Source organism: Apis laboriosa, unplaced genomic scaffold (assembly GCF_014066325.1).
Source record: "Apis laboriosa isolate Shangri-la unplaced genomic scaffold, ASM1406632v1 scaffold42_cov153, whole genome shotgun sequence".
Taxonomy (NCBI): domain Eukaryota; kingdom Metazoa; phylum Arthropoda; class Insecta; order Hymenoptera; family Apidae; genus Apis; species Apis laboriosa.
In genome coordinates this window covers 2,038,296-2,051,890 of record NW_025223257.1, presented here as the reverse complement: position 1 = coordinate 2,051,890, position 13,595 = coordinate 2,038,296, and the positions used below count along the sequence as shown (strand labels likewise).

The 13,595-nt window shown below is 42.3% G+C and overlaps 1 protein-coding gene across 9 annotated transcripts in view; it reads left to right on the top strand.

The window, feature by feature from the left end:
• The window catches only part of LOC122716083 (tensin-3), a 148,190-nt gene that overhangs the window by 79,018 nt on the left and 55,577 nt on the right, over nt 1-13,595 (top strand). For 6 of the 9 annotated variants that reach the window (XM_043938818.1, XM_043938817.1, XM_043938816.1 and 3 more), the window contains one exon: nt 7,081-7,263. The exons of 1 other annotated variant lie outside the window; for it this stretch is intronic. In XM_043938818.1, the coding sequence (XP_043794753.1) occupies nt 7,081-7,263 (183 nt within the window). Of the gene's footprint in view, nt 1-2,300; nt 2,796-7,080; nt 7,264-13,595 lie in introns of all 9 variants that reach the window. 2 more of the 9 variants (XM_043938819.1, XM_043938821.1) reach the window with 1 other exon arrangement.

Below are 13,595 nucleotides of genomic sequence, written 5' to 3'. Positions count from 1 at the left end.
TTACGAAACGGATCGATTGTCCCCATCCCCCTTCCCCTCCCCGATTTCGCAACGATAGGATCGACGACGCGGAATACAAGTTGGCGTTCCTCGTTGGGGAAAGAAAGAAGAGAGAGAGAGAGAGAGAGAGGAGAGAAAAGCGCGGCGATATTGTTTTAATATAGGGGAACGTGGGCGCACGATAACGGCACACGTGAGAAACGTGGCACACATTTACGTGGCGCGCCAGGTGAAGCCTGCCCCGTCCGACCGATCGGTTTTCCGGGGAAAAGAAGAGGAGTAACAAGTCTTGAGGGTAACCTGAATTTCTCGCGGTGAACGGGACAAAGCCGTTGTCAGCCGGCCGACAAACGGTTAAATTAGAGCCGTGGACACGAGGATCTGGAGAGCTTTTCACCCGCCGGTGCAATCTCGATCCCGGTCGACCGGTCGAGCGAGAGATCGTTTATCCACCCTCGAGCTATGCGGATCCAGAGCTATGTCCGGCTTCGTTCTCACGTGGATATCCTGCTCGTGTTTTGAACGTGTGAGAGGGGGAGGGGGAGGGGTTTGGAGGAGGAAAAATGTGGTCGAGAATTCTTGGGATATCGGGATATCGGGAACGACGGTTTTTTCGTTCGATCGAAAGGGTGTTTTGAAGCCCGACCGGCTTGAAATTTGAGAAATTGGAGGTAAAATTTTCTGGATTTTAGGTTATTTTAAAATTAAGTATCGTGTTGTCGTTTTCCAACTACTTCCAACTTGACTGTGATTAGAATTTAAGTGTTTCTAGCGATTCTAAGTGATTCGGTCTTCCAAACTTTGATCGGTGTTTGGGTTTTCTTTAAGAACAGCGAATTTCGAAGAGACGGTAAGTTTCTCGCCTCTCAATCACGGGAAAGATTAAAGAAAGTAATCCGCTAGGAGGAATCAAAGTTTCCTCTGGAAACTTTTCTCGTGATAAATAGGAAGAATTGGACGAAACGTAAGTCTTAAAACTAAAGGCAGACCGTGTTTGCAAAAGCGAAACAGCTGTGCAAACACAGGGCCAAGTGTCTGACCAAATACTGGAAATTTTTCCCTTCCCGAAAATTCCTCCGATTCACGAATCTCTCTCTCGTTTCCTTTCCTCTAACTTTCTAAACTGTAACGCCTAATCTTGATCCTATCGTTCGCCCATAACCATAATTACTCTCTTGTACGGAATTGACGAATTAACAAAGTTATCTCGGATCGACGAAGGAATCTCCGTGTCGTATCGAACCCCGTGAGAAATCGCGTCGATTTCTCCTCGTTGTGTCATTGAGAAACCGTACACGTTTTACACGCCCTTACCGGTATCAACGGCCGATCGATCGAAATCTTAGTACCGGCCTGAAATACGAGATGCCACGGAGGAATGATCGAGTCGAGATGGAAAAAGAGAGGTCGGGTAATTTGGCGTGGGCGGTAGGGCCAGTTGGAGGGGTGACAAGTGGGGTGTCCAAATGGCGGGTCGAACGCTCGGAATTCGCGCAGGGATCGATTCGATTTAATTAAACTCTTGCCGAATTCCTGGACACCTCGTCCAGCTCGAGCACGTTAGGCTTGTCACGCGCGGATAATCCCTTCGATCATCGTCCCATCCCACGAATTTCCGAATTTCCCTCTCCGCTCTTCAGTGCGGAGAAACTTGCGGATCGAAGAATTCAACAGCGTGGAACCTCGTCGTTGATGTTATTATAGGGAGGAATCATACGTCGATCATGTTAAGAAGAAAATTGTCGGTAATAGGATACGGTGATTATCGATAGGAACGATACGGTAATTGATAATTAATGATACTGTTCGCGTAACGAGTCGAGAAGAAGTAGCTCTCGAAGAAGTCAATACGGAAAACTAGAACAACAAGAATTAAAGTGGATCGAGCCAAGTAATAAGAAAAAGTATTATATCGATCTTTTTCCAATGCAAGAAAAATAAAACTCTTCCTTGATACAATCCTCCATTAAAAAAGAATTATCGATGCGAGAATGTTAACCTGTCCTGTCCTTGATTAGAGCCTCGTCTCGCTTCGTCAGAGTGTTATTTCACCGCGACGTAAAAGTCCGCGTTGTTCCATCGCGAAAGAGGACGCGGCGCGAATCGATATCGGTTTCGGGAAGGACCTGGTGCCCTATCTGCGCCAAGTCACGCGAATCCAGGGCGTGGACGGAATCGCGGACGGGCGAAAAATCGCGACACCTCGATCCTTCCACCAAGGACGCGGCCGTGCGTTCCACTGCGCGCGCGTATATGCGTTTGTACGAATGTCGCTCATATCCGTTCATATTTTTTCGCAGAATTGGCAGAGAATCGGGCTATCGTGTCACCACGTTTGTCGATGCTCCACGTTTCATTAATTAGCAGCTCTCGGCCGGGCAGAGAGGGGAGGAGGAGCGTGACACGAGACCATTCCTCGCTACGATGTCGGCTCGAGCGAAAAGTGAGGGCCGATCGTGCGATATGGGCATTAGCTTGCGACCTTCCGTCGCAGTTTTCGCCTCGCGTCATCGACTATTTGTGTATCTAAAAAGACGTAGCGGATTCTGAGGCGGAGGGAAGCAGAGAGAGAGTGAGAGGGAGAGGGAGAGGGAGAGTCTAAAGAGGAAGGAGGAGAGAAGAGGAACGGTAGCTGTGGTGAGAGGATCGCATATAAAGAAGTTCCGTCTCGTCGACTCGGTTGAAGATAGAGCGGATAATTCGGCCGACTTCTCTGGGCAAACTCGATGCGAGGGAATGCTCGCGGGATGAAGGCAAAGCTGTCGCGAAAAGAACTGGATGATCTGTTTAGCGAGGTATTAAAGAAAGAAAGAAGAAGAGGAAATTCGACGAGATACATTTTCGTAGAAGCTATGGGAAGCTTTTTTTTTTATAACTCGCAATATATCTCGAACGTTTTAATTTTATCTGGAATAGTTTTGGATTGATAGGATAGGATTGAAAATTGGCTGGTTGCGTTAAAGAGATTTTGTACGCGGTTTGAAAAACAAAAATAGAAAATATATAAAGCGAACCTATAAACCTGAATAGCTAGGCGATATATCATGCTCTTGAGGTCGCTGTGTTTTTACAGGTGGCCATTAAGCCACGCCGTTTCTGCGTCATCGAAAGAATGCAAATTGATGTTTCCAACCGGAACAAGGTTGCCCATTCTAGATAAATAATTTCTATATTCGCGTATATTCGTTGAATATATATATATATACACGCGACGTTGAGGCGCAATTTTTCGAGTCGAGTGGATCGTGCATTAGTTAGTTAGGGGGAACGGCGATCATTAATCAATTTCAGTTTAAACGTAATTACGTTCTATCATCCCCCCACCTCTCCCCCACTTTGAATCGGGAAGTCTTCTAAATATTCCGATAAGCGATATTTTCCTATCTGGATCTTGTATCTGTCTTTTTGGGGCGACACTCTCGTGCTAATTGGCACGAGATATCTTCACGGTTCTCTAATCTATCCATGGCAATTAATAATAAACGAGGGATACAATGTGTAACGAAACGGTAGAGACGGTGATAAATCGATCACGCGTGATCCTGATTTTGCTTTAAAATTAATTAAGGAAATCGGATAGGATCTGGTTGCAGCGTCGAAACATCCGGGGGAAATGATCGATATCTGCCGTTTTTCTTTCACCCTCCCCGCCGTGTTTTCCTTTATCAACGTCGATATCTGATCGTCGAGATCACCGTGTAAGATTAACCGTTATCTATCACGTAATTCCTGTCCGCGCGATACGACCACAAAGAAGCGGGGTACACGTACACGTGTGTACACGTACGTGCGGGTGAAACATGCTCCTCGGTGACTTACGAGCAGCGGGAAAATTGATCGGGCCGCGCATTGACGCCTGTTCCAACCGAACCGTGCAAGCTTCAGATCATTTTGCTCGTTTTGCTCGTTTTATTCTTCCAGATCTTTGTCGCCGTTGTTGATTAAACGACGTAAACGCGGTAAACGGTATGGATTAGAGACAATTAATTTTTTTAAACGGCCTCACTCTGCCGCGCTTGTGTTTCGTTTAACGTAATTGCACAGTTGATAGTTGATAATAATTATTTGATAAGTATAAATTACGTCGAGCGTTCCCACTCTTCCTTTCGCAAAATATCACATTTTGAAAACACGCAAAGAATTTTTAATTTTCCTAATTTCCTCGAAAATATTATATATATATTTTCGAAATTTTTTTCAGATTCATGGATATATATATACCGCCTGTACGATAATCGATTCGTCCCCTTTTAACGACCACGCGATCTTGACGTTATCGACGAACCGTGACGACGCCGTTCAATCGTGATAACTTTTGGACGAGTTTCAAGCGGCTTTCTCGGAACGGAGTTTCGCTCGTTTCCCCATGCATTTTATTAATCTTGGCGCAATTAAGATAAACGCTTTACATCGACCAGTCTGTAGACATTATCATTATCGCGAGTAGAAATTGTAATCTCTTCGGTCTGCCGTCTTAATTAATCCCTCGTATTTACGCGAAACGTTCACCCCATCCCTGTTACATACGTAATTTATATTTCATCCTCGAGAGATCGAAACACCTCTCTTACGCGATTCCTATATATATATATTTCGCCCCTTGCCTAATTACGCGTGTTACGTAATCCCTCTCTGTGTGTTAGCTGCTTGTCGCTTAATTAAAACCACGCCTTTATTTACACGAGGAGGCAATCGTGGCCGGTGTAAACGCGGTGTACCGTATTCCGACCCCCACGATCTACCGGATCGATATTGGACAGACCGGGTATACCCGTCGATCTCGATCGTCCAGCTCTCGGATCGCTCTCGAACCCGAACGCCTTCAATCGCGGCTACCCTTTAATTCCTACGTTTGTTCGTGCTCGTTTCGTCGTAATATCTTGAGGAAGATAAACGTGCCGCGCTTACGGATCATTATCGAGGTGTGTAGACACAGCAGGGATAGGAGCAATCTGGTGGGATGTCGGGTCGCAAGAGGGTGATTTTATATTTTCCGTGATTGGCATTAGAATCAGTTGAACGGGGGAAGGGGAAGGGTGATTTGGAAATTTATTCTTTCTAAATTTATCCTCTCTTTGGACTTTTAACGTAACGACGATTTCATGTATATTCCGTGGGAAAAAAAGATAATCTTTGGCCTTTTTAAGTTATTCGATAACGTTACGCAATATCCTTTCCGTCGTGGCATATTCTTGGAATTGAATAATGCAAATGTGCTTATAGTATTATGTATATCGGTACATGTATAAGTGGTATTGTTTCTTTTCTTTTTTTGTCAAAAAAACGGTATGGAAAAATAAGAAAAATTTGATACTTTTCAAACAGAAGAATAGACTTATCCGATCGTTTAAAGCGGGACAAATTTTCACTGCTCGCGTTTCGAATCTTCGAAATTTAATCCGAGAGGCGAGAGATTTACAGCGTTGTCCCTATCCGCGAATGGATTCCAGAAATGCAGAATTTATCTCCGCTGGAGGGGGGAACCGTGGAGATTCCGTGCTCGTTTTCAAATGCAACGCGAACAAAGATTGATCGTAGGAACGGCCTGTAGAGCGAGGACGAGACGTGGCCCGACGTGTAAAAACATGTGCGCGAAGATTGGATTTTTTTAAAACGAGCCCCGTCGTCGTTGTTGAATTAATGAAGCGCGTGGAAATTTTCACTTGGAAAAAAAAAAAAAAAGAACACTTACTATTTTATCGTGCGTGGATGTAAAAATATTCGCGTGACGAATTTTTCGATCCTTATTTCTTTTTTTTTTTTCCACATCGTCAGTTAATAAATTTCATCGTTTGTTGATTGATCGATCGAGAAGAACAAAAAAATGGAGAAGAAAAATAGAATAGAAATAGAGGGAAAAAGAGGAGAATTTGTAGAGAGAAGATCGTGAATTGTGACTGGTTGTTTAACGCTCAAAAAAAAAAAAAAAAAGAAAAAGAAAAAGAAAAAGAAATACACAGAGCGATTCCTTCTCTCGATCGGGAATGCAATTGCACGCGCAATTAGCCACGATGGATGGAATCGCGCGCATTGTGCCTGTGCAATTTTGAGGTAAACACAGAGAACAGTTCTCGGAAATTATTCGTCGTGGAATTAATTCCGATTGCGCCACTCGAGGGCATCACTCCGCTCCACGTTTTCGATCCTTTACACTTTGATAAATATCTCAAAGAAGGGGAAGGGGGCAGTTTTGGGGAAGGGAGGAAGAGGAGAAGCTAGAACCATTTCTCGTCTAAAGCAAGCAGTTCCACTTACGACTTCCATTATACCGCTATGCTAATCGTTATTATGGCAGGTGGTTGCGTAACTATAATTATCGTACAGCGAGAAACGTTGTTCGTTTTAGTCGTGTGGCACGATCGCACGCGATCTTTTGTTTCGTGGATACGTTTCAAGAGGTCCATGAACCTCCGCAATAAGGTGTTTGACACGTTTATTCTTTCGAAACTTCTCCAAAAGGATAATATATATATATATATATATATTCACAATACAAGGCTATTTCAGAATTTCGTACGAGGGAATTTCAAGAATACGCGCGGCGATACAACGATTTTCCCAGTCTTTTTTCATCTTTTTTTCGAAATAATTCATTTCGATAATGATTACTCGACGTTCGAAACTCGTACCTCTTCGTGGTAACAATTGCGCCTTTCGAAACCAGTTTTTCATTGGACCGTGGCAACCTATCGTTCACGATACGATTGTTCGGAGGCAAATATCCGCGACTAATCGAACTGTGTCATCGTGCGTTTTACGACGGTGCGCAGAGGTGTGCGTAAGCGACTCGTGCGCTCTGATTCCTCGAGGATTCGCGTGTTCGCCATTCCGTCTTCTTGATGGCAACGTTTTTAATATCAACGTTCTATTTTTTTTTTTTTTTTCATCTCATTTCGTCATCAGGCAATTACAAATGGGAATGCAATCCACTTTATTACGAAACACGAATTCTTAATTTTAATTAGGGAAATATTAACTTGACAGAGAAATGGAATCGGGGAGAGAAATGGATTTCGCATGATTTTCCATTCAATTATCAAAGTAAAACGGTTCGTTGAATTTTCACGGTTTTATCCGCAGGGCGCTAGATTCCGGGATACCTCGCAGCAAATCCATAAGCAATGGCAGGCGGATCCGGCACGAGCGTTTCCAACAGTTGGCACCGTCACCACAGGCTCGATCTCACCGACGTCGGGCGAAATTTCAACCCCGAATTCGACGCCCAGCCCAAGCCCTAGCCCCACTAACAGTCAACAAGTCGCGGTAAGTAGCTCTGACCCTGTTATCGATTTCCTCTTGTCCGTCAAACTGTTCGGAAGGTCGTCGTCGAATTTGAGGCGATGAATGAAATCGTGGCCAGGGTCGACGGATACGGAAAGTATCGATGTAATTTGGGGGGAAGCACGTAGGGAAACCAGATACTATAGCCAGTTTGAAATTCTTGAAAATATTAATAGATTTCTTGCCTTGAATCTTTTAGAAATTGATTTAAATCAAATGCGAATTTCAACGAAGTTATCCATATTTTATGAAGCGTACAATTTTCTGAAAACAATTTTAAAAAGAATTTTAAAATTTTTTCCGAGTTATTATTCTATAAAGATATAGATCGTCGACGATTTAATTTTTAAAAGTCATCAAAGTTATCTCACAAGGGACAAGAAGCTGTTCGTATATTTGCAAAAAAATTTGATGACGGATGAAAGGATACGACGAAGAATCGTGTGAAATAGAGACGTTTCGAAAATCCATGCTCTTCTCGGGAGCCAGTAAGGTTTCACCTGTCTCATACGACGAAATCTCGAGATATATATATACACCTCTTCCGGGCATAAATCTCCGGATAGTGGCGATAGGACATTAGATATAGGAACATGGAATATTCTCGAAGGATATATATCAACAGGATTCTACCATGTACGTGGACCAAGACTCGAATTAGCACTTTTGTACGTTACGTCAGCTTACGTGCATTGTATCATGAATCGACAGCTCGTCACAAAATTACGTACAGATATACGATATTAATAGTGTAATAAAATTTTAAACTTCTATACGTATCCCATACGATCGAATATATTTTTTAATAAAATAAACTACAAACATTTGAAAAAGATATTAAAAAAACTATCACGAGAGACAGATCTCAGGAAGCGCACGATATTCAACGAATTCTCTATTTCAAGTATCGCTTTTCAGAATTCTATCTACAGATAACGCGCATCCTGCGTAGTGGTACATAGATACATAGATATCCGTACACGCGCGTACAAATATAAATGCGCATCATTGTTCTGCGATGATTCTATCGACGTCCCTGTCATCCGTACAACCAATTGAAATTGCAATCGAGATGAGGGTTTCAACCCTTCGCAATTGTACTTTGATATCTGTGCGTTCAAGTTTGCGTTCACCGGGTCATCGCATGAGTTTTGACGGAGAGAAATTACTCGTTTCATATCATAGATGATCTCGTTACGTTGATTGATTTCTCGATGAAAAATAACGGATACTTTTTTGAAGAAGGAGAAAAAAAAACGAACGTTCAACCTGTTGCACATCTACTCTCCCACCCTCTCCTTTTATTTTTTATTCCATTAAAAAGAAAATAATAATACATGCAAATCTCGCGTGTTTAAACACTGCCATCGAAAAAAATACGAGATGATTCGATTCCGAGCTACCAGCTTTAAAAAAATCGAACGGAACGGTTCAGTCAACGTTCGTGTCGCAATCGTTCGACGATACGATCTTGTTTTTCATCCGCGGAGATCATTCTCGGCTAAGCGTGAAATTCCGATATGACGGAGGCAGCTCGATATTTTCGGTGACATCAACATCAAAACAATTTGTACCGCCGATGATCCCATCCTTATTTTTTGCCCGGCTGACCTAATTAAGCAATTGCGAGGAGGGACCAGTGGATCACTATCGTGCAACGAATTCAGGCGTCCGGCCATTGAAAACAAAACCGCAACGATGTATACACGGTGGCTGCGATTAAACGACCGGCCACGCTTCCATTCGGAATCGTCCAATTGGTGTAAAGTCCAATTGGATTATCGAGGGTCGTCCAGTTGCACGTTAGCCAGACATTATTATCGCGTTGATGCCGATTAACCGATGCGCCGCGCCGCTTCGTCGCGCCATGTCGCGCAATCATTTTCATCGTCGAAACATAATATAATACTCGTGTAACTCGGAATTGTCGGCCGATTGATCAGTGGAGCAGGGAAGAATCGAAGATCTTTAGAGAAAGGGGAAGGATTCTTAAAAAATGAGAAGAAGGATTCTTAAGAAACAGATGAATGGAGATTTTCTGTGTTTCTTTCAGCACGGATTTTTTTCAAAATCCCAACATTCGTTCGAAGAAAAAAAATTTTGGGACGATGGAGAATCGATTCTTGGAAGATGTGTACGAATCAAATCTTTACGTCGAAATCGTAAAATATTAAGCGTAATATACCTGGGAATTAATTTTTTTTAAAACCAGAATCTCCAAATTTATCGAATTTTACGTTTCTTTTTCAAGTGATATCTCTCAAAGAATATAATCAGTGTAAACGAGCCGATCAACCGCATTAAAGATTCCCCTTTGACGAGAAATCAGGACATCGACTCGATTTAATCCAATCCTTTAGCATGCAAAGAAGTGTATCATCCTATGCGATTTAAGCGAGTTCCGCGTGCCGTTTCCCAATTAACTTTATCGTTATGTTTCTCACAAGGTTACGATTTCTTAAACGCTTTTTATCCACGCAAAAAATCCTTTAGTCGCGATCAATTAATTCATCAGAAGGTTTCCTCCACGCGAAAACGAGCAATCGGTCAGCCTTTCGATAATTAACGTTTTAATCGGCAATTAGTAACAACGTAACACTCTCACGTGTCCCTTCTGAACCTACGTTCTTAAAGTTCTCAAGAAATACGAAGTTGAATTGTAAAAAAAAAAAAAAAAAAGAAAAGTTTGCAAGGATACGTGTATTCTGTGAGAAATTATATAAAGAAATCTAAATTCTAAGACTTGTAAACTTTCGTAATTTCGATCGTCATCGATTGAGAATCGCTAGTCAATCTGCAAATCAATTTTCTGAAGATCGAACGATTTCCATTTTATTTTAAAAGTAAAGTTTGATTTCGAATCGACGAGAGGCACGTTACTCCCAGAGCACGAATTCCAGTCTTCTTCCGGTCTATTACACGCAGTTTCACGATGCGAAATTTCGATAAGATTGTTCGGAATCGAAGAGAGGAAAGAAGGGGTAAAAATGTTTGTTTCGTGAATTTCGTCGAGAGGTTGCCGCTTTCGACTGTTTGGCTATGACGACGTGCAAGGAAACAGGAGTCACGAGGTCAAGAGGGCCTCGAGTCGAAAGAAAAAAAATAAAAAAAAAAAAAGAATGAAGAAAAAAAGAGGCTGCAGGTCCTTGAGAGTCCTGCAGCTGCCAGTCGTCATCGGTTCATTGAACGCAGGAAACCGTCGCGCGTGTTCCACGTCTTGACCGTTTAGTGCTTGCAGAGGGGGTTAGGAAATAGGGTTGAGGTCGTTAAAGTGTTGACGGCGAAAGACGAGGTTCGCTGTTAGGCAGCTGGGCACGAGTACCTTATTTTTTTTTTTCTCTCGCTTTAGGATTTCTTCCAGGTTGACGAGTATGTGTATATATAAATACATATATATATATATACACGCGTTGTCGTGGCATGTCACAATAATGTGATCATTTGACGAGTTGTTAAGTGGATGGTTTGAGAGACAAATTGGTTGTCTTGTCGAAGACAAAGGAGTAGCAATCTTGCACAACATTTGATCTTTCGAGCACAAATTAATCTTCGGTTTAGTAACAGAATAATAATGAAATTTTATTATGATTAATTTCAACAATAATTTTGAAAACAGATTCTTATGAGGTAGATAATATATTTATATCTATAAAGTATTAAAAAATTTTTATTACATATCTTTTTTATATACATCTATAAACAATATTAAGAAATATCCTTATTTATTATTATTATTCCGTTCAGAAGTTCAAATCACCCCTTTGTGTACCTCTTTGTGGAGCGTGGAGATAGAATTTGGGAAATTGATGATGAATGCAAATTGAGCAAACCCATACGAGTCAGAGGTCGGTAGACAGAGAGCGGTCTTGTTCGCCTTTTACGCGCAACGCTTTCTGCATTTTCGATGCAATTAATCTCGCGTTGGCCCGTGTACCAATGATCGTACGAATTCGCGTCAAGGCGGTTGAAACACGCCGCTCCATTCAAGTTGTTGCATCACGCCGAGCATTAATCTTATTTAACTTAATTGCACGGGTTGCTTTGTGCGTTGCAGGCAAACGCCGCTGAAAACGAAATTTTGCTCGCGTAACCTTGCTTCCCTTACCGAGAAGAGATACAATGCTTGCAATTATTAGAGAATTAATCAATCACCCCGATCCTCGATCTATTCCTCGAACTCATTGCTCGCTTTATCGATTCAATTCAAGGGGAAAAAGTGCATCTTGCTTCCAGCGAAATCACGATGTATCCAGATTTATTTTCACCGTAACACCGATTTGAAAAAATTAACCAACCAATTCTTTCCTTAATCTTCCAAATTTCCAAATCCTACGATCTCCTACGAAAGTTTTCATCAATATCGAACTAAGACAGATGCATTCAATTTCCTATTAATTAAATTTCCATAATGTTCATCGATTCGTTCACTTTTCTGTATCCGATGCAGTTTTGCCATTTTCCAAATAAATTATAAGAATTACAAGAATTGGAAGAAACGGGGACAAAAATTATATACAAACGAAGCAAAATCCCGCGTGCTGTATCCACTTAAGAAAATACAACGCGCTCTTGAAAGAGCATAATCGAGCCTGTTCAAGAGCTGTCCATTCCATCGAGAGACGTTTTCCAAGCCACCGCTGTTTTCCTTTCGCCACCGAGATACGAGCGCAAGCTGCATCTGCCACGACGCGCGTAAATCGAATGGATTTATTTACGGTTCGAAAGGGGTAGCTGGCTTCGATCTTTGGCGACAGAAGGAAAAAGGGAAGCGGCCACTTTCACCAGCCAGCCACCAGCCACGCAATCTCCATCCATCCGTCTCATCCCCCGTTCTGGAGGCCACCTCTGATTTCCGGTTAAATTTAGACGCGCCACGCGTCGCCCTACACCAGCAAACCTTCCTAAACGACGAGTTTGATCGGGATTCGCGCGAAACTTATAAACTATAAACTCAAAGAGGGTGGAAGACGAGGGGGTGAAATTGGAAATTGGAATTCCACGAAAACTAATAAATTAAGTGGATCCGTTATGCGAGCGATCCTTCGATCTTGATTCAAGAATTTATGCGGTTTCGCCCTTCGTTCATCGTTCAATTCTCCCTGCTCTCGTTCGAAAAGCAATGCGTTATCTCATCGACGAGACTTTCTTCAAGCTTAATCTATTTTTAAACAGGGATCCTGAAACTTGTACGCAAAGAGAATTTATACTATATTCGGGATTAAAGGAGGATCTAGACGTATCTATGGGATAAAGTTCATTTTCTGACATTTTTTTAACAGGTTTACGAAATATCGAGAAACACGATTTTCCTTTTTTAATTTATTTATCACATGATCGAATGAAAAATTCACTCATATAATACAGATGTAATGACATATTTTTTCAATTTTGTATTTGCATTTAAACGTATAATATCTCTGTTCCTTCCTTGAATATTTCACACACGAATATTTCGACGCACGCTTCGAATCTTCTTTCAGTTTACGAAAGAACGTATCGAACCCTTTCACACCGGTTCTCAAACCCGGAACTGCGAGAAACTTGTTGAAATATGTATCGCGCGACACATGCCGGGTTTAACACGTCCCTGGACTTTTGCGAGGGACGACGATCGCCTCCCTCTCTCGCCTCCAAGTTTTATTCGCGCGTCGTCGTTTCACAGTTGGGATCCTTTCCTCCGTGAACGATTTGTCATCGTGTACCGGATCGTCTATCCCATCCACGGAACCCTCTCACCCCCTTCACCCTTTCTGGAGACTCTCTGCGGAGGATCTCGATGCGCCAAAGGCGTGGAGGCGCTTGGAGCGCCTCTAAGTGCATCGAAATTTATGAACCGACGCCTCCGCTCCCCTCGCCGCGGGCGCTCGAATCCGAAGCCGAACGATTAATGCCTCGGTTCCTCGGCTGAATTTCGCGTTGGGAGCGTGAAAAATGTTGCGACGCCATCCTATCCTCCCCCGTACGTGAATCTCGTGAAATACAAAGTGTACATATACGCACTCTGGGGAATGATCGCTCGCGTATGAATGATCCGATTGATTTCGAGAGAGAGAGAGAGAGAGAGAGAGAGAGATTGCTCGGTTATTTAGAGAGCATCTTTCGAAATTTAATTGTGTGGATTCGAGAAATTGGAACGCGAGTAATTCCTTTGAAGATTGTTGTTTCTCGGTTTTCTCGATTTAGAATGAGCAATAAATCTTGGGATATTTTTCTTTTGAAATTTAGTCACGGACCGACCGATTTGAAAATTGGAGCGAGATTCTAAATTTAAAATTTCTATTGTATTTCTAAGCTTTCAAGTTTTCCGAATTTTT